Source organism: Chelonia mydas, chromosome 4, assembly GCF_015237465.2.
Source record: "Chelonia mydas isolate rCheMyd1 chromosome 4, rCheMyd1.pri.v2, whole genome shotgun sequence".
In the NCBI taxonomy this organism is placed as follows: domain Eukaryota; kingdom Metazoa; phylum Chordata; order Testudines; family Cheloniidae; genus Chelonia; species Chelonia mydas.
In genome coordinates this window covers 135,650,280-135,670,568 of record NC_057852.1, presented here as the reverse complement: position 1 = coordinate 135,670,568, position 20,289 = coordinate 135,650,280, and the positions used below count along the sequence as shown (strand labels likewise).

The window sequence follows — 20,289 nt, the reverse complement described above, 5'->3', positions numbered from 1 at the left end:
TCAGATAAATTTGTTAGTCTCTAAGGTGCCACACGACCTCCTTTTCTAAATTCTGCAAGGCACTCTTCTGTCCATTGCTGGAAGGAAGCAGGCTAATCCATTCATATAGACCTCATGGAGTAATGAAGGTTGTGAAGTGATGGGTTTCTTCAGTTAGTGAACTTTGAGGGCCTTCCCTTGATCTAAGATGGAGAACCAAGATTTACCTCTTAATCCACTCAGAACATCTTGGATTGTAGAGATGGGTTGCTTGTCTGGTCTGGTTTTTCTATTCTGTTCCCAATAGCTGATGCAACGTCTTAGATTAGCATCCCTTTTCTGGATACATCACCCTGGTGATGAACAGGATGACTTTGATTTTGTGATCCATCCCCTGGTTAAGAGATCTTGCAGGTATTCCTTGACTTCTTTATACAGTGGAAGAGACACTGAGATGTAAGCCTTCTGTACATGTTGCTGGTCATATAACTTGATATGCATCTGCAGACTAGGTATCCATTCCATGTCTTAATCCATGCCTTGGTCTCCTCTTTCAGCATCTGCTGGGCCATTTTCCTTTGCATCTCTGTTAAACGGCTTAGGTTCAGTGCTGGTTCAAACAGATCTTGATCATCCCCTCTGGATAGCAGTAGTTCTCTTTGTTGGCTTAGCCTTTGATCCTTGGGACTACCATCTCTCATTTTTGACACTACTGCCACCAGGAAGGATTTTATCTGCTGAATATCCACTGGAATTTCAGATTTAATCTGCTGTAAAATTCCCAGCGCAGTTCGTCCTTTCAAAATAATGTCAAGTTTTAATGGTTTACTCGCAGGGATAGTTATCTGGTAAGATGATTATAATTTTCATTAGTGGTTCTTTTTTGTCCAAATTCTCAGGCAACTAAGCAGCAGCATCTGGTGCAAATATTCCTGTTAAGCTTTCAGTATCCAGACCTGTATGCGTCCATCATGTGACATTAGTGGGGGTTTTTCCCTTGCTGGATAATCACATCCCTTCTCTCCATTTGAAGCATGCTCAGGTTTCAGAATTGTCGTTTCGGATGATGTTCACAAGAGCTTCCACTTTTGCCATGGCAATGTGAGGAAATACACATTTAATATTGTCAGTGAGGCTACATGCTGGTGCCTCATCAGGTGAATTTCAGGATTTGCAGCAGTGATATTTGACTATCTTCTCAGTAACATTGTAGCCGATGATGAAGTACTCTAACTTGTGTGCACTGAGCAGTCCAGGAACATCAGGATGTCATCACCTTCGCTGAATTGGAATGGGACATTAGTCCGTCCTTTGCAAGGGATTTGAGTTCCATTGGCAGCTTTAAGGCCAAGCCCGTCTGCTATTTCCCGTAACTCTTCAAACTTTCTAAGGTGTGTCCCTGGGAGATTATCTTCCACCCACCGACTTGAGACCATGCATACCTGTGCTCTAGTGTCCCATAGGACTTGGCAAAACACCACATAGTGCATTTATTTCTGGCTAAATTAGCTATTCTTGTTTCCTGCTTCAGTGTAGGATGGCAAAGGTAGGCTGCTCCTGGTAGATCAGATGCAGTGCCAGCTTTGTCTCCGCTCTCTTGTGATTTTCCTGCATGACATCCTGACTGATTGTATTCATTACTGCCACATCTGAAACAGTGGTCACAAGTACTGCCGCTAGCAGCCTGCCTGCAGTCGCATGTCCTTTTCTCTGGAGCTGTCTGTCTGCCTGTCTGATCAAGCCATTATGACTTCTTTCGTAATGCACCCGGACAGCTCGCTGTAATATCTTCATTTTGGCAACCACACCTTTGAGTTAATCACCACTGGTCTTTAGTTCCATTATCTCATTCATTAATGAGTCACCTTGGGAGACTCCTTTCCCCTTGGGAGGAAGCGCTGCTTTACTGTATGCTGCTCTGTGTAGGGCCCTTGCACACAAGTACATGCTCCAGTCCCCAGCTTCTGCTGCTTCTCTACCTCCTCCCGTATAGCAGCATGCAGCATCTCAGTCAGGGTCTCCTCCGCAGCCAGTCTGTCTTTTAAATAAAGTCACATCATGGTCTGAATATTAGAGAGAGAAGGTTGGTGAGATAATATCTTTTATTGGACCAACTTCTGTTGGTGAGAGAGACAATCATTACGCTCTTGAATGAACTCACACAGGAAAATGATAAAGGACAAAAACACCCTATCACCTACCTGTGGGTGACCACTTTTCACAAACCAATCCCTCTATGTCTGACCTATCAGTCCTCATCCTCAAAGGAAACCTACACAGCACTTTCAAAAGACGAACCTGGGGGGAGCTTAAATTCATAACCGCTAGACACTAAAAATCACAAACTGAACAAAGACACTGGATTTATGGCTTATTACAACAACCTGTAACCCACTAACCCCCTCTTTCTGTCCTATGACTGCAGATGTGTTAATGGGCCATTCTGCCTTGAATGGTCCCTTACAATATGTGTTAACTACTTATGCTAAACAATCTGTTCCACCTTGCATTTAGCTGTGATGCTGAGAGTGCCTTTGCCAGACGTGAAGAAGAGCCTGTGTGGCTCGAAAGCTCCAATAAAAGATATGACCTCATCCACCTTGTCTCTCTAATATCCTGGGACCAACACGGCTACAGCTACACTGCATACAAGTCTGAATATTGGCATTTTGCTGTCCTGCCAGGACTGACTGGAGGAGCAGGTTTTGTACAAGGACACGCGCATATCTTAGGTCAGAATCAGCTTCTTTATGAGCAAAAAGAAAAGGAGTACTTGTGGCACCTTAGAGACTAACTGTAGCTCACGAAAGCTTATGCTCAAATAAATTGGTTAGTCTCTAAGGTGCCACAAGTCCTCCTTTTCTTTTTGCAAATACAGACTAACACGGCTGCTACTCTGAAACCTATGAGGCAAACAGTACTCTCTGTCTCAAAGCAAGTGACCGGGCTAGGAAGTCCTGAGTTGGCTCTTGGGAACTGCAGGTAAAGTTCAGTTGCATCTTTTTCCTGTAATAGGACTTTAAGATGTACCTCCATTTTTGGCAGACTCAGATTAGTTTTCCCTCCAAGTAGCCCCTGAGCCTCAGCCCAAGGCAAACTGCCCTGATCACAGCTTCCATGATCTCTGCTTCAGTGTACCCCTTGGGAATCCCACTTTCAGATGCAATCTTAGGACCAGAACCTACAAGGTGCTGAGTGCTGGGATGTGAAGTCATTAGCAAAGAAGGGGGCTCAGCACCATGCAGGACTGGGCCCTCTTTTTGGTTGAGTTTACCGTCAAAGAAATCCCCGAAGCAGCGTGCTCCCAGGGCTGTTGTGGAGGAATACATACCTTGGTGTCTGTGCTTCCATTAGTTACTGCTGTTTTTTATTACCATAGAATGTAGGAGAACCAGTCGTGGGCCAGGGCCCTGTTGCCGACTCCCAGTGCCAGAGGCAAACAACAGCAGGGGTTCGTTGCCCGGTGTGTGTCACCCAATAAACACAACGGGGTGGAGAAGCAAAAAAAGTTTATTTGCAGCTGCAGACAAGGTACAGGGAGAACAGAATCTCAAATCCTGCACCCCAGAGCAGGTCATTACACACACTTTTATATTCCTTAATGCTACTGCGCCACACATCAGCCAATCAAAACTTTGCACAAATACTCTGCCTTCCTCATATGATTACAACAATATTTATTTCCTGCAACCTCTAACAAGCATTCCTAGCAACTTAAACAACCAGCACATCCTGTCTGGCCTTGTAGCTGTCTCTCCTGTTATCTTTAACTTGGCGTCAGCAAACCTTACACTATGAGGCATTATCTGTGGCTGCAACATTGTTTTAAGAGAAAAAGAGCTTACTCAAACCAGCCAGGCCTGAGTTCTATTAAGGGGGGTTGAAAAGAAGCCCTTAGGCCTATGGCAGGGAGACTTCCTCGACCCTTATGGCCTTCCATCCCCTCGACTTAACTAGTGGCCATGCCCTGGGGTCTCCAACAGCCCCATTGTCTAGGTCCTGTACAAACCCAGAACAAAAACATATCCCTGCCCCAAGGAGCTTCCAATCTCTGCATAAGACAAGAGACAACAGATGGATATGGACCGATGGGGGAGTACAAGGAAACAATGAAGCAATAGGGTCAACATGACAGGCAGTGCTCTCTGCACACCAGCAGCCGGACCATTGTCCAGTTTTTTGAAGGCTTCACGGTAAAGGAGAGTTTTGAGATGGAATTTGAAGGAGGACAGTGGAGGCAGCTTTGTGGATGTTTATGGGGAGCTCTTTCCAGGGGCGGTACTGCTACCCTTCCTTCTGCACTGCTGCCTGCAGAGCTGGGCCCTCGGTCAGCAGCCGCCGCTCTCCAGCCACCCAGCGCGGAAGGCAGCAGCGCGGAAGGAAGGATGGCATGGTATGGTATTACCACCCTTACTTCTGGGCTGCTGCTGGCGGGGCGCGACCTGCAGAGCCAGGTGTCCCGCTAGCAGATGCCGCTCTCCAGCCGCCGAGATCTGAAAGCAAGGGTGGCAATACTGAGGCCCCGCTAAAATAACCTTGTGACCCCCTGTAACTCCCTTCTGGGTCAGGACTCCCCCGTTTGAGAAACTCTGGTCTCCCCTGTGAAATCTGTATCGTACAGGGTAAAAGCACACAAAAGACCAGATTTCATGGTCCGTGACGCTGGTCTCCCCTGTGAAATCTGTATCGTACAGGGTAAAAGCACACAAAAGACCAGATTTCATGGTCCGTGACGCTTTTTTCTTGGCCGCAAATTTGGTAGGGCCCTATTGAGACCCAAGACGAGGAGAGCTTGGACAAGAGTTTTGGCTGTGTGGATGGAGTCAAAAGGCCGTATTCTAGAGATGTGAGGCAGAAAGAATTGGCATGATTTAGACGTAGCCTGGATGTGAGGATCTAGAGAGAGGCCCAAGGGGAAGATGATGCCCAGGTTACAGACCTGAGTGACAAGTAGAAGGTTGGTGGTGTGGTGTCCCCAGCGATTGAGAGAAAGGACATGGCGCAGAGGGCTTGGGGGGAGATTAGTCAGATCCACTCCCCCCCGGACATTGTGAGCCACCGTTTTAGGTTCTGCAGGTGACCTTTGACCTAGAGCATCCCAGGTAAAGAGGAAAGCCTCTGCTATGAGCTTCCCCCATGGAAAAACTAAAGCCCTGGGGGGCGAGGGGGTAGGTAACTTAACACGTACTGTGTTCTAGTTGTGTTGAGAAATGCAGCTGGTTTCCCATCCAACAGTTGAAAGCAGAGCAGGTCACGGCCACCACATCCCCTTCCTTTGATGCGTGGTGCTTTGCTGATCTACTGTCCGATGGAAATGGTTCAACAACTGAGTAAGAAAGCCAGTTTGATCCACATTTTGGTCTTTTTCAAGCCAGAGATCATTATCAGCTTCCCCGGAGCCTGAAAGCCAGACCTCGGAGTGGAGTGCTGCACGGAGGGGTATAGACAGAGGTAGTGACCCAGGTCTAGGGTGACCATATTTCCCAAAGGGAACATGAGACATCGCGTGGGGTTAGCCCAAGGCCCCCCATCTCCTGACATTGTTGCTCGCCCCAGCCCTGCCTACCCCTGCCCGAGTCTGCCACCCCGCCCCCGAAGCGAGGCTGGCGTCACCACTAACCCCCCACCCCACATATTCCTCTGTGCCCTAACCAATCTAAGTTGCAACGGCCAGGACAGGGTTTAAAAAAGGGACTGTCCTGGCCAAAACGAGCTACATGGCATGGGCGGCGGGTATCATAGGCTGGGGGAGGCTGAGCCTCCCCAAACAGACAGGTGTGGGCCTGCCCGCACTCCACCCCCAGTCCCCCTCCTTCTTCCCACTCTGCTGGTGGCTCTTCCCCTGTGCCATGGCCCCAGCTGGGGCTGGCACTGGGGCCGCGCTGCCCAGTCTCCCAGGGCTGGGGGGGCTGGGGCCGTGCTGCCCGGAGCTCCGGGGCTGGGGGGGCTGGGGCCGTGCTGCCCGGAGCTCCGGGGCTGGGAAGACTGGGGCCGTGCTGCCCGGCGCTCTGGGGTTGGGGGGCTGGGGGCGCTGGCGAGGACCAGCGGCTGCAGTGATCTGGGGCAGAGGGGCAGAAGGCGCGGGGCCTCGGGCAGAAGGAGCAGGGCTGGAGGCTAGCCTCCTCGAGCCAGCGGTTCACCCGCCGCCCATGCTGCAGGGTCACCCGCCCAGGTCTGTAATAGCAGGGGGTGGAGTAAGTCAGGACTGAGACACGTCGGCAGAGCTGTGTGGGTGAACTGCGGGTCAGGATTGAGATGCATTGGCAGAGCAGCTGGGGGAGCCCAGGGCTGGAAAAGCAGCGAATGCTGTAAATCAGGATTTGACTAGGTTCTGCTTCCCACGGCAGGTGACCCGGGCTTCACTCGGGGTCGTGAGCCCCTTATTTTCCCTCAGCAGCAGATTGACTCACACGTCCATTAAACACCGCTGAGTCTTTGTTTTCTCTGCTTTCGTTTCCTTGGGGACACATTTTCCCAATAATATTTAAAAATCCCTAAATGTCTCATTGACTAAAAAAGGAAGCCACTCTGAAACTGAGGTGCAGAGGCTGTTCTTTCATACGGGCGTACCCAAGAGGCCAGAAAAGCTTCCTAGAAGCCTTTATAAAAACCAGTTGCGGCACCATACGCCCAGGGAATTTACATAGCGTAGCATTTACTCCGCATCTATTGAGCAAGTCTGTGTTTAGGCACTTCAGTATTTGGAGACGCATTACCAGATGCCAGGTAGTGTCATCAGAACAGAGAAACTGCTCCACTGAAGCACACGAATGGTCCCCGGTGCAGTCAGTGGCAGTGCCAGGTAATTCAAAGAAAGCTGTAAACTGGCCTTGTAATACACCTGTGGTAATCCATAGTGCTGTGCATCAAGGGAGCAATTTCTTCCTGACCCCAGCTGGGGATCAGCATATGCCCTGAAGCATGAGGTTTGATAGCCCTTTTATCCCAGCTAGTGCAGCTCAGGCTGCTGATCTTATCCATATAAATGTCTAATCCCCCCAGAGGTTTGTCTGTTTTTAAACTTACTAAGCTATTTTCCACAGAGTATTACTGAGGCATCAGTCAGTAGCATGGCACATTATGGTGCTTGGAGTTGATAAAAGGAGAACTCTGATGGAATAAAATTTTCGGCATCCTTAATCTACGCCGGGAGGCTTTTGCTGGGGCTGTGTGTTATTCACTATAAGCTCAGCTAGAAAGAGCAGCATGCATTGGGAGAAGACACACTGTTAATAAATATAAAGGCACACCCAATCTAGGGTAAGGCAATAAACAGCACAGCCTAGGGATGGCTGTCTGGAAAGCAGCAAGTTCGAGAAAGACCTGAGGGGGGATAGAACGCTGCGTGCGTAGTGAATTAAAATTGGTACCATCACATGTGTATTCATGGAGTCTGTCCAGTTCCTTGTATAACTGGGCCCCTCACTGGCAGCAGAGAGGCCAAGAACTGAGTGGTCCAAGGAGACCAAACAGCTCTCTCGCCCATAGAAGCTAACCCACCCAGGCCAAGGTTGAGGTTCATTTTCAAGGGGTAGCCTTGGTTAAATCTCCTGTGGCCTGTGCTAGGGATAAGGACTTGGCTCTCCAGATGTTGTTGATCTGGCCTCTTCCACCAGCCCCTAAGATACTGAGCATTACTCTGGGGAAATGGACTCGCTATAAGAATATGCATCATAGAGACCCCTAATGCAAACGCTGTTCTGCAGACTCCGGGTTTTGCACTGAGACAGGTTCCTAGCACAAATCTCAGGAGCCAGAGCTGCCTTACTGTGCTGGGGTTCAACTTATCTTCCTTTCACTTCAGGTATGAATGTGTTGGAGAGTTCTCCGTATGAGCCATTCGTCAGGGGCTTTGACTACGTCCGGCTGGCATCCATCACCGCAGGTAGGTGGGCCGGAGCGCATTCTCCTACTTGTTGGCCCAAAGCAGGGTGCTCATTGGGAGGGGGCCTGCAATCCAGATCTGGGAGGGTCGGAATGACTAGGCCTCTCAGTGCCCCACCGCCATCTGTCGCGCTGCACGGCTCCCTCTAGCATTGTCTGTGCTGAGCATTTCCATGCTAAGCTGTTGAGACAAGAGCACGTCTTCAGGAGAGGCACTTTATATGTTTGGACCAGGGCCATAAAGAGCGAGGGACCAGGGCAGAGTTAGGCAAGGGCTGGATAGGCAGCCTCTGAAGCTCCCCCAGCTGAGGTAGAAAACACCATGACTCTGGGAGAAGAGCTCTGGCCAGAAGAACCCTGCTCTCCTGGTGCCCATCCCCTTCAGGGCAGAGCCGGCTGGCTGGATTTTTAAAAGAGATCAGCAGCCATTGGCCCCATTCAGAGGCCTCAGTGGAAGCAGACCTCTTTGGTAAATCTGGCCCCATGCCTGCCTGATGGGGCAATGGGGACCAGGTACAGTTCGGGGCAGGGGCACCGGAATGGGGGGGGCCTTGGCCCCATTACTTTTAAAAGTGGGGGAGCTATGGGTTGGACTAGATGAGCAGGGGGTTGGACTAGGTGACCTCCTGAGGTCCCTTCCAACCCTGATATTCTATGATTCTATGCCCTCCCACCTTTTACTGGCCATAAGGGTGAGCGATGAGGGGGAGGGGCAGAGGGGAGCGGGACCTCAGGTGAAGGGGGGCTGTGATGGGTTTCCACTTACCCGGGGTGCCATTTGGAACTGGGGTACCTCTGAGTCGGTCTGACCCACCAGTCTGGGCTCCGTTTACACTGCACTGCTGTGCAACCTGCCAAGCCCTCCCCCAGGCTTCAGACTGCACTTTACCAGCACACATACAGGTAGGGACATACCCAGCTGCAGCTACACATGGATGCTGAGATCAGCTCTGCATGGCAAGGCTCAGCTAAGGAACTGCCCAGTTACTCAAGTGCACACCCCCCCCATTGAGGGTAAACCCCAAAATTGTACCATCTTGAGCTGCACAGAGATTTGTACAGCATAAGCTTATGAAATTGGCCCCCTCCCTCAATGTGGAGGAATATATGCAACAGCTTTGTGCCCCCTCCCCCCCAGTTATGAATTCCACACACTGGTTTTAGACAAAACAAAACAAGTTTATTAACTACAAAAGATAGATGTTAAGTGATTATAAGGGGTAGCAAACAGATCAAAGCAGATTACCTAGCAAATAAACAAAACACAATCAAAGCTTAATATAAAAATAAAATGGTTATAAGTAGCAAATTATCACCCTAAATGTTGTTTTACGCAGATTGCAGAGATTCTTGAGGGAAAGCTACACTTGCTTGCAGTTTAAAACTCCAGTTATTCCTTTCACAGGCTAGAAAACTCTCTCGCCTGGTTTCAGCCCTTCTCCCCTAGTTCAGTCTTTTGTTTCTTAGGTGTTTCCAGCAGTCTTCTTTCTTGGGCGGGGAGTCAGTGAAGAACGAACCACAATGATGTCACTCCCCTGCCTTAAAAAGCTTTGGCATATGGTGGGAACCCTTCATCTCCCAGTTAGATTCCCATGCCCGGTCAGTGGAAAAACGCTAATATTATGATGGAGTCCAGTACCAGGTGACTTGGTCACATGTCTCTGTAGGGCCATAGCAGTCATAAGTCGGAGGCTGTTCTTAATGTCCTCAGGAAGGCTGTCTGGTTTCCTCCCACCTTGATTATCATACACATTGTAAAGAGAGTGGTCACTTTGGATGGGCTATTACCAGCAGGAGAGTGAGTTTTGGGGGGGGCGGGGCGGAGGGTGAGAAAACCTGGATTTGTGCTGGAAATGGCCCAACTTGATTATCATACACATTGTAAGGAGAGTGATCACTTTAGATAAGCTATTACCAGCAGGAGAGTGGGATGGGAGGAGGTATTGTTTCATGGTCTCTGTGTGTATATAATGTCTTCTGCAGTTTCCACAGTATGCATCCGATGAAGTGAGCTGTAGCTCACGAAAGCTTATGCTCAAATAAATTGGTTAGTCTCTAAGGTGCCACAAGTACTCCTTTTCTTTTTGCAACTACAGACTAACACGGCTGTTACTCTGAAACCTGTCTGGTTTCAATGACTCACCAAAGATATTTTTTGTCTTGATGTAGCATCCTAAATTGGCTTCTTCTTCCATAAAGTCTTCTCTAATTGGCATAAAGTCCCTCCTGCTTCGAGTCTCAAGTTGGCAGAGATGAAAAAGTTTGTCTTCAAATTCTTTTTCTTTGCAGCCAAGAGGAATTTCACTTTATCTCTTTTATCACATAAGGAGATTCATGAGGTCTCAGATGAATCGCCTGACCACTCCTAGCAGGGATTCTCCTGTGTAAAAGGGATCATCTTCCATGCTCAAATCAAGTAGTTTAACAGTGAAATCAGAAAGATGTGGATATTCTTTCCCCCTCACCAATCTCTAATATTTGCAGATAATGTGATTTTTATCCGGTGGCACCTTAAAGAATAACAGATTTATTTGGGCATAAGCTTTCGTGGGTAAAAAACCACCTCTTCAGATGCATGGAGTGAAAATTACAGATGCAGGCATTATATACTGACACATGAAGAGAAGGGAGTTACCTCACAAGTGGAGAACCAGTGTTGACAGGGCCAATTCAATCAGGGTGGATATAGTCCACTCCCAATAATAGATGAGAAGGTGTCAATTCCAGGAGAGGCAAAGCTGCTTTTGTAGTGAGCCAACCACTCCCAGTCCCTATTCAAGCCCAAATTAATGGTTCTGCAGTTTCTCACCAGACTCCTTGTTGTTTTTGTGGATACAGACTAACACAGCTACCCCCGATACTTGATTTTTGTCTGGTTTCCGAGGTCTCTCCTTTCCTTTCTAAGACAGTGTTACTCCCAAGTAACCACAGTATTAGTTTTTTGAAGCATTCTCCTTCATGGCTTTGTGCAGGTGTTGACCTTCCTCACTGGAGAAACAGTGTTGCTTTGTGCACTCTTCTATCCAGATTGCTATTCACTGAGACATTCCTATGCTTGAGATTCTGCTCTTTGCTTGCACTGGTGTACTTCAAGGGTGGTTTTGCTGAGGCCAATGGAGTTCCACCCTTTAGAAGTGAGTGGAGATAGGCCCGTTGACTCTGCATTTCCTGGTAGAGACGACATCGAGATTTGAAAGGCATCAGATTTGCTCTGACTTTTCTTCCAGTGATGATCTCAGGCTGGGGGATATTATTATAGATTCATAGAATCTCAGGGTTGGAAGGGACCTCAGGAGATCATCTAGTCCAACCCCCTGCTCAAAGCAGGACCAATCCAGATCCCTACATGGTCCCCTCTAGGACTGAACTCTCAACCCTGGGTTTAGCAGGCCCATGCTCAAACCACTGAGCTATTCCTCCCCCGATTATTGATTATTATTATTATTATTTGTCATTTGAATTATCGTAGTGCCTAGGTGCCCCAGTCAGTTGACAGCTCTTCGCAAAGATGGCCCCATTAGTCCACCAAATCCTCTGGAGGCCATTGCCTGAGAACATCCTCCAGTGACTTGCTCTTGAATGTTGGCTTCTTCAGTCATTCACCGTGCTTCTCGCTGTAGCTCCAGGACAATTACAGTCGTGTAGCATTCACAGCCCTCCAGTTGTTTCCGTGAGGGTGGTCTGGTCAAATCCTCAAAAGCAGCCTTGAAGCACAGTCTCCATGTTGGAAACTAGGCTCATGTGTACACACACAGTCAGAGAGCCCTGTGCCACTAATAGTCTGCAAACTTCATTAAGGCCTCAGAACAGTGCAGTTCCCAATGGAGATGACTCTCATCACCATCAGGTTTGGCTCCGATCGGGTAGGACGTATGGCTACAACACCTGAAATCAGGATGGGATTAGGTTGTGATCCCGTCCAGAGCCAGCAAATTTCCCAGACCTACGTCACTGCAGTTTGCATGGCCTTGGCCCCCGTTCTCTGCCACCTCTAGCAAACTCTCCCCTTTCCCTCAGGCCCCATGTCCATTCCCAGCCTTGACCTTGGATGTCGTCTGAGGAGGTGGGGGAGTGGTCTTTCCCTTCTCCGCTCATATGTGATACAGGGTGGTCCCTTCCCCAGCTTCCGGGGTGGGAGCACGTCATAAAGCCTGAGCCTCCTCCACTCTCAAATGCTGGAGTATGCAGCGCCCCAGAAGCCTTCCCTAGCAACTGTGCAGCAGGGATTATGGGATGTCCAATCGAGCATATGGTTGTCATGGAATCCCAGTAGACATCCTAAACTGTAAATGAGCTGTGGAGACACAACTGCCAGCTGGCTCATCCCACCGGGCCTGGGTCATGGCACTTTCGTAGGGCTGGGTGTTGGTTAGGGGTAAGCTCGCTGACGGTGCTGTACTTGTCCAGTGGAATAGAGAACTGGCCTGATGTAACTATCAGACTGTACAGTGTAACGACAACCAGGTGTGGAGAGATGGTGTAGGGTAGTAGTTAGAACAGGAGACTAGATGAGTGTCAGGATTCCTGGGGTCTGCTCGCCGCTCTGCCACAGACTGTGTGACCTGGGGCATTTCACCTCTGTACCTCTAAAAGTGGGGATTAATGGGCGCATCCAGTCCACTATCCTGGCCAGGACCCGAAGCTAAAGCTGGCAGAAAAATAATCCAGACAGGCAGAAAGAATTCCTTCCTTGCTCCTGGGGTGGTGATTTGACACTGTTGCATGGGGTTAGATGAACTTAGCTGAGGTTGTTTAGCTACGGATGTTATCGCTGCTCATGAAGTTCTCCAGCCTCTCTTTAAATCCAGCTCCACTCGTTGACCCTCTGGCCTTTGGAAGCTGCAGATCCCACAGTCTGGCTCCCTGCTGCGTGGAGAAATATCTCTCTGTATTGACCTGCCCCTGACCTCACCGAGCAGCCCCCTTGCTCTCGGACGAGGGGGGCAGGGAAGGAACAGATTCTTTCTGTAACTGATCTGCACTCAAATTCCCGCAAACTCTCCACCTTTCAAGGCTACCCTCTGCAGGCTTCTTCCCACGCTACCATACATCTAAACCTCCCGCTCCTCGTTCTGCCAGCACGGCAGCCTCTTTCGCTCGCTCGTCCCTGTTCTCCCTCAAACCAACATCTCCCTTGCTGCCCCGCAAGCGTGGGAACCAACTTACACAGCCACGACCCTGTCCTCCGTCAGAACCTTTCTCAAAGTCATCCCAGCTGCGACACCATCCTCCGGCTAATGGCTGGGCAGGTGGCCTATTACCAAGCCACCCGTCTCTCTTGTGCTCTTCTCTTATGAAAGACTCTGATGCCTCTAATTTGTGCACTTTGCTGTGAAGCTGTGTGACCTTGCGGGCTTGTCTCTGTCAGGCTCCCACCTCTCCCACCCCTGTTGTGTTCTGCAGACCCCTGTTGGGTCTTGACCCTGTTTAGATTGTGAGGGCCTTGGGCAGGGACTGTCTTTCATGGTGCGCTTTTTACAGCCGGTGGGAGAGGAAGGATGGTTGAGCAGTTAGGATGCTAGCTTGGGACTCAGGAGATGCGGGCACAGATCTCTGCTCTGCCACAGACTTCCTGGGTGACCCTGGGCAAGTCACTATGTCTTTCTGTGCCTCAGTTTTCCATCTATACAATGGGAATAATAGTGCTGCCCTGCCTCACAGGGGTGTGGTGAGGATTAATATATTGAACAGTGGGGAGGTGCTCAGATATGAGGGTGTCTAAGGACCTTGCACCCAGTACAGTGAGGCTCTAATTCTGAATGGGTCCTTTCAGTGCTACCGTGCCACAAACACGTGCCTTGCTAGTCTCCACAAACTCCAGCCCCGTGCATTACTCCCAGTGAGGGCACAATAGTCTGAAATAGCGTTATTAGCACAGAGTCACAGAGAACTGGGGCTTTCGTTAAGCCCGTCACAGAAATAAGGGCCAGTCATGATGGGGGGGGCGGAATCCTGGCCTCACTGAAGTCCATGGCAAAAGATTTCATCCAGCTTGAGCTGCCCTTTGGGGAAATGATACCGGTCACACCCCCATTGTGCCTCGCAATGCACTGTAACAGGCCTGCCCACCTAAATGTATACGCCTCTCACAGCCCTGGCCAGTCCTGGGAGACCCACCCCACCCCAGGGGCTCAGCCCACCCTTCGGAAATACTGGCTTACCCAAATGGAGTGTTTGCACTTGTCTTTAGTGGTAGTAGGTTCTGGAGGAGGAATTGCCAGCCTGAATCAGCCCTAATGTCCATCTAATCCAGTATCCCACCTCCACAGTGGCCAAATGCTTCCGAGGAAGGGGCAGGAAACAGCACTCTTTGTAAAGAACTCCTCTGCATCCTGCTGCGTGCTGTTCCTCAGATACCCACCGCTGGCATCATCTATAGCCCACTGACATTTACGGGCATCTTCAGTGCTCACGGGCTCAGGCCCCACCGTGCCCTAGTCTCCCTCATAGCACTTCTGGCAGGGGCAGAGTTCATCAAATCACTTGGAAATCAGTTGGACATGCTCTCACAGAATCATAGAATCATAGAATCATAGAATATCAGGGTTGGAAGGGACCCCAGAAGGTCATCTAGTCCAACCCCCTGCTCGAAGCAGGACCAAGTCCCAGTTAAATCATCCCAGCCAGGGCTGTGTCAAGCCTGACCTTAAAAACCTCTAAGGAAGGAGATTCTACCACCTCCCTAGGTAACGCATTCCAGTGTTTCACCACCCTCTTAGTGAAAAAGTTTTTCCTAATATCCAATCTAAACCTCCCCCATTGCAACTTGAGACCATTACTCCTCGTTCTGTCATCTGCTACCATTGAGAACAGTCTAGAGCCATCCTCTTTGGAACCCCCTTTCAGGTAGTTGAAAGCAGCTATCAAATCCTCCCTCATTCTTCTCTTCTGCAGACTAAACAATCCCAGCTCCCTCAGCCTCTCCTCATAAGTCATGTGCTCTAGACCCCTAATCATTTTTGTTGCCCTTCGCTGGACTCTCTCCAATTTATCCACATCCTTCTTGTAGTGTGGGGCCCAAAACTGGACACAGTACTCCAGATGAGGCCTCACCAGTGTCGAATAGAGGGGAACGATCACGTCCCTCGATCTGCTGGCAATGCCCCTACTTATACATCCCAAAATGCCATTGGCCTTCTTGGCAACAAGGGCACACTGCTGACTCATATCCAGCTTCTCGTCCACTGTCACCCCTAGGTCCTTTTCCGCAGAACTGCTGCCTAGCCATTCGGTCCCTAGTCTGTAGCGGTGCATTGGATTCTTCCATCCTAAGTGCAGGACCCTGCACTTATCCTTATTAAACCTCATCAGATTTCTTTTGGCCCAATCCTCCAATTTGTCTAGGTCCTTCTGTATCCTATCCCTCCCCTCCAGCGTATCTACCACTCCTCCCAGTTTAGTATCATCCGCAAATTTGCTGAGAGTGCAATCCACACCATCCTCCAGATCATTTATAAAGATATTGAACAAAACCGGCCCCAGGACCGACCCCTGGGGCACTCCACTTGACACCGGCTGCCAACTAGACATGGAGCCATTGATCACTACCCGTTGAGCCCGACAATCTAGCCAGCTTTCTACCCACCGTATAGTGCATTCATCCAGCCCATACTTCCTTAACTTGCTGACAAGAATACTGTGGGAGACCGTGTCAAAAGCTTTGCTAAAGTCAAGAAACAATACATCCACTGCTTTCCCTTCATCCACAGAACCAGTAATCTCATCATAAAAGGCGATTAGATTAGTCAGGCATGACCTTCCCTTGGTGAATCCATGCTGACTGTTCCTGATCACTTTCCTCTCATGTAAGTGCTTCAGGATTGATTCTTTGAGGACCTGCTCCATGATTTTTCCAGGGATTTTTCCTCTCTTGAAAGGCGCCACAGAGTGTAAAGTGTTGTGACAAATAATCTTAAGGAGGTCACTTTTTGACCAGTTTACAATATTTGCAGACAGCCTTCATTTGTCCTTTTGGGGCATGTGGCGTGGCTTGGGGTGCAGCTTGGGCCAGGATGCCTGGGTTCCACTCCCACCTCTGCCAGTCACTGATTCGCTATATGACTTGTTTCCTCGCCCTATGCCTGGGTGCCCCTCCTCTGTAATCTGAGGGTGGGGGGCAGTTGTGCTTCTCCATCTCGCAGGGGAGTTGTGAGGCTTACTTCATGTTTGCAACATGCTTTGAGATCCTGGAACAGGGCAAAGCTTTAGACTTGTGGGGTTCTGGGGGAGCGAAATTTCCCGAGCGGTCTGTGGTGCGACGCGCATGATTTTGCAGAAGCCTGGCGTGTGTGCGTAGCCATGACATGTTGCACCAATAGGCAGAGCTGGCAATGCCAGGAAAGGTACCGCCAGCAGGGGTGTGGGGAGCTGGCTCTGCCAGGTCCAGGATAGTCAGAGGGGTCAAGCATCTGGCACTGCCAGGTCAGGGATAATCAATGGGGGCTAGCTGGGGGAGAGCTGGAACTCACATATCAGGGATAGCCTGCAGGGGCTGGGGGAGGGGAGCATGGGGGCTGGCACTGCCAAGTCTGGGATAGCCAGCAGTCCATCCCCCACCTGCTGCCTGATTGGCGCTTTTTCACCCATCTCCTCTCTGGCAGCAGCCCTGCCTCCCTAGCTGGAGCCACTCCTTCCCCCTCCGGAGGTGACAGCTGCTTCCACTGCCAGCTCAAGATCGGAGTGAGGGGGACAGGCTGAGTGGGGATGAGGGCTCTCAGCACAGCTGGGGGAGGTGATATTTGCTTCAATCCAGAGTCTTAACCTGGCCCGTACCTGGCCTGTGACCAGAAACTCCCCCTCCTTCCTGGAACAGCGCCCCCCACTGCACGTGCTAGGCGAGCTAGTTTTTTAACAGCCTCGTCAGGGCTAAATTATTAACCGCAGGGTGAATCCCAGCTCCTCTTGCTCCCCGGGCTCTGGGTTAACCAGGGGGCAGCCCCGCTGTCCTCCGAGGGTTGGCGGCCCCTCGGGTGCTGGTGTTGCGAAGGCCCACGCTAAGCTTTGTTGGGGGTCTCCCGGCCATGCAGGTTCCGAGAATGAGGTGACGCAGGTGAACCGCTGTCTGGATGCTGCCAAGGCCTGCAACGTGGATGAGATGTGCCAGAGGCTGAGGACGGAGTACGTCTCCTTCTGCATCCGGCGCCTGGCCCGGGCCGACGCCTGCAACCGCTCCAAGTGCCACAAGGCCCTGCGCAAGTTCTTCGACCGCGTGCCCCCTGAGTACACGCACGAGCTGCTCTTCTGCCCCTGCGACGACACCGCCTGCGCCGAGCGCCGCCGGCAGACCATTGTCCCTGCCTGCTCCTACGAGGTCAAGGAGAAGCCCAACTGCCTGACCCCCCTGGATTCCTGCCGGGAGAACTACGTCTGCAGGTAACACTCGCGCAGCACAGTGGGGCCCACCCCATGGAGGGCCTGGTCCAACCCACTGAAACCTGAGGGGAGTCCTTCCAGTGACTCCATTGTGGAAGCAGGCCCTAAAGTGAGACCCTCTGCTCCAGGGGCTAAAGCAAAGGGTTGGCTAGGAGGAGCCCAGGGTCAAACGTAGGGTGAGATGCTCATGGTGCATTCTTGAGGCAAATCGCTTGGATTGTCCCCCTTTTGCCTCAGGTATGGTAGCTGGAAAGGTGGGAGGTAAAACTAATGTCAGGCTGTATTAATTGCATCTGTTGTCTCAAGGATCCCAAAGCAATTTACAAGCGCTGCCAGCTAAGCCTCTCAGCAGGCATTTGACCTTTGTTACCGCTAAGGGGTAAACTGAGGAACAAAGAGGTCAAGCACTTGCCCGAGGTTATGCAGTGAATCAGGGAGCAGTGCCCAACCCTGCTGACTACAAGGCACATGTCTACCCACTAGGCAACACCACCTCTCTGTGTAGGGAAACAGGAAGCAAGAGCCTCACTAGGAACCAGATGCTGAGTTCCTGTGCGTGACCAGGAGGGATAATGGGGAGGGGTGCACACTGTACCCATCACTAGCAAATGGGGTGGGGGCCCTCAGGAACAGTGGCAGACTGCAGGGCCATTCAGTGGCTTGCCTATGTCTCCAGCCCCGCCTTTAACCCTAGCAGCATCGGCAAGGGAGACAGCACCTGGTCACAGAAAATGGCTCTTGACTCAGACGCCCTTGGCAGGATTGGACTCGGTCTCAAGGCATCTGTTTATGGACCTGCTAAGAGAAGTCAGAGCCGGAACTCGCGTGTTGTTCTCGCTGGTGCTGTTATGAAGAATGGGAAATAACTGCTAAGGATGGGCAGGGTGTGTGTGTGAGAGACAGAGAGAGGAGGAGAGAGAGAGAAACTACTGAGTTTTCCTGGGCCAAAAATAATTTGTGAGGGGTCCCTCACATTGGTCCCTTTGTCATTTCTCTCCAGAGACCTCTATTAAAAGCCACAAAGCTTCAGAAAAGTTTCGCTGGAAAGGCCACGATGCACGATGTGTGCCAGGCTTTCCACAGCTGCCTTCTTTCAAGGAGATTTATCCCTGCTCCAAGATGCCTTCCCCAGCTCTTTGGTGGAGTTGCTGCTTTTATGTGTCTACGCTGCAGTCCTGGAGTGCGATCAAAGCTTGAGTAGACATCCCTGAGCTACCTTGAATCTAGCTAGCCAGGGAAGCTGAAGCACCATGAGTTTCAGCATGGATTAGCTGCCCAAGTAATTACTTAGTAATTACTTAATTGCACAAGCTTGAACAGTGTGATACAGCATGGCCAGAAGGCAACAGGAGAGTGATATAGGAGAGATATGTAAGTCCCAGCTTGAGGAGAAGCCTTATTCCCTGTAGAGGGAAGAAAGGTTTCTATAGATTAATTAAAAGCACCTGAAGCCAATTAGAGCACTTGAAGCCAGTCACCTGATAAAACCTCCCTGCTTCAATCAACCGGGGGAAGGAGTTGGAGAAGAGAGCAGTTTGGGAGGAGTTGGAGCAGTGCCGTGGCTGGCTAGAAGACAGACACTAGGTAAAGAGACACCTGGTTTGTGCAGAGGGAGGGCAGGAAGCCCCACAAGCTGAAGGGCAGGAGAGGGAAGTAGCCCAGGGGAAGGAAGCACTAGTTCAAGGGGTTTACCACTATCCCTAGGGCCCCTGGGCTGGGACCCGGAGTAGAGGGTGGGCCTGGGTCCCTCCCTCTCCACTACCCTTCTCTGGGTTACTAGTGGGACAGTAAATACCCTAGTTCAGGGGCAGGAAACAGTGCCCTGAAAAAAGAAAAGGAGTACTTGTGGCACCTTAGAGACTAACCAGTTTATTTGAGCATGAGCTTTCGTGAGCTACAGCTCACTTCAGATGTCAAGAATTATAACATTCATAAACCAGTCGGAGGACACTTCAATCTCTCTGGTCACGCAATCACAGACATGAGGGTTGCTATCTTAAAGCAAAAAAACTTCAAATCCAGACTCCAGCGAGAAACTGCTGAATTGGAATTCATTTGCAAATTGGATACTATTAATTTGGGCTTGAATAGAGACTGGGAGTGGCTAAGTCATTATGCAAGGTAGCCTGTCTCCCCTTGTTTTTTTCCTGCAAAACCCCCCCCAAGACGTTCTGGTTAAACTTGGATTATTGCTGTGCACATTGTAAGATGAGCTGTTGCCAGCAGGAGAATGAGTTTGTGTGTGTGGTTTTTTGAAAAAAAGGGGGGGGGTGAGAAAACCTGGATTAGTGCTGGAGGTGACCCACCTTGATTATCATGTGCATTATAAAGAGGGGTTTCAAAGGGGGATGGGCTGTTGCCAGCAGGAGAGTGAGTTTGTATGTATGTGGGGGGGGGGGGAAGGGTGAGAAAACCTGGATTTGAAGTCCTTCTCCCTCTGCCCCCCTCCCCAGAAGAGGAAGCGTGGGACCCATCATAATCGTACCGGCAATTTGCCACAACAGTCAGAGTTGAAGTCCATGTTGTTGTTTTACTGTTCTGGGACCTGGGCTAGCTGGGTTAAGCTGGCTCGGGAATGTCTTCATGAGCTGCAATCACACCCTGTGACTGCAGCGTAACCGCGCCCTCGGAGGGCAAAGGGGTGCGCGCACGGCATCCTGAGCTTTTTCAGAGCGGGGACCAACTTCCGTCCCCTCATTCGGAGTTGCCAACTCCTGCGATTTTATTGCTCGTGTTGTGCTACTTGGTGGTGGTTTTTGGACAGCCCCATCTGCTGGAATCCAAAGCTTGCACGAGAATCTCACTTTTATTCGTGAACGCTAAGTCTCCAGCCTTCATGACTGCAAAGAAAAGCTTGAAAATAAGACCCAAGTGTACTCCGAAGGCGCCAAAATCAGAAGGCTACTAAAATGAACACAAAATGTTATTTGTGCTGGAAGGGGATTTTAGTGGGGGTAGTTGTGTACTTAATGGGGAACCCTACCCACCGTGTGGCCCAATTTCTGTAACCCTCTCCCCCACCACATCCCGTTCATCTAGCCTCCTGGTTCGCAT

General features: G+C 50.4%; 1 protein-coding gene across 1 annotated transcript in view; it reads left to right on the top strand.

Annotated features, from left to right (window-relative positions):
- GFRA4 (GDNF family receptor alpha 4) overlaps positions 1–20,289 on the top strand; it is a 134,418-nt gene that overhangs the window by 94,121 nt on the left and 20,008 nt on the right. The window contains exons 3-4 of the mRNA XM_037898360.2: positions 7,784–7,864; positions 16,890–17,235. Of these exons, the coding sequence (XP_037754288.1) occupies positions 7,784–7,864; positions 16,890–17,235 (427 nt within the window). The remainder of the gene's footprint in view (positions 1–7,783; positions 7,865–16,889; positions 17,236–20,289) is intronic.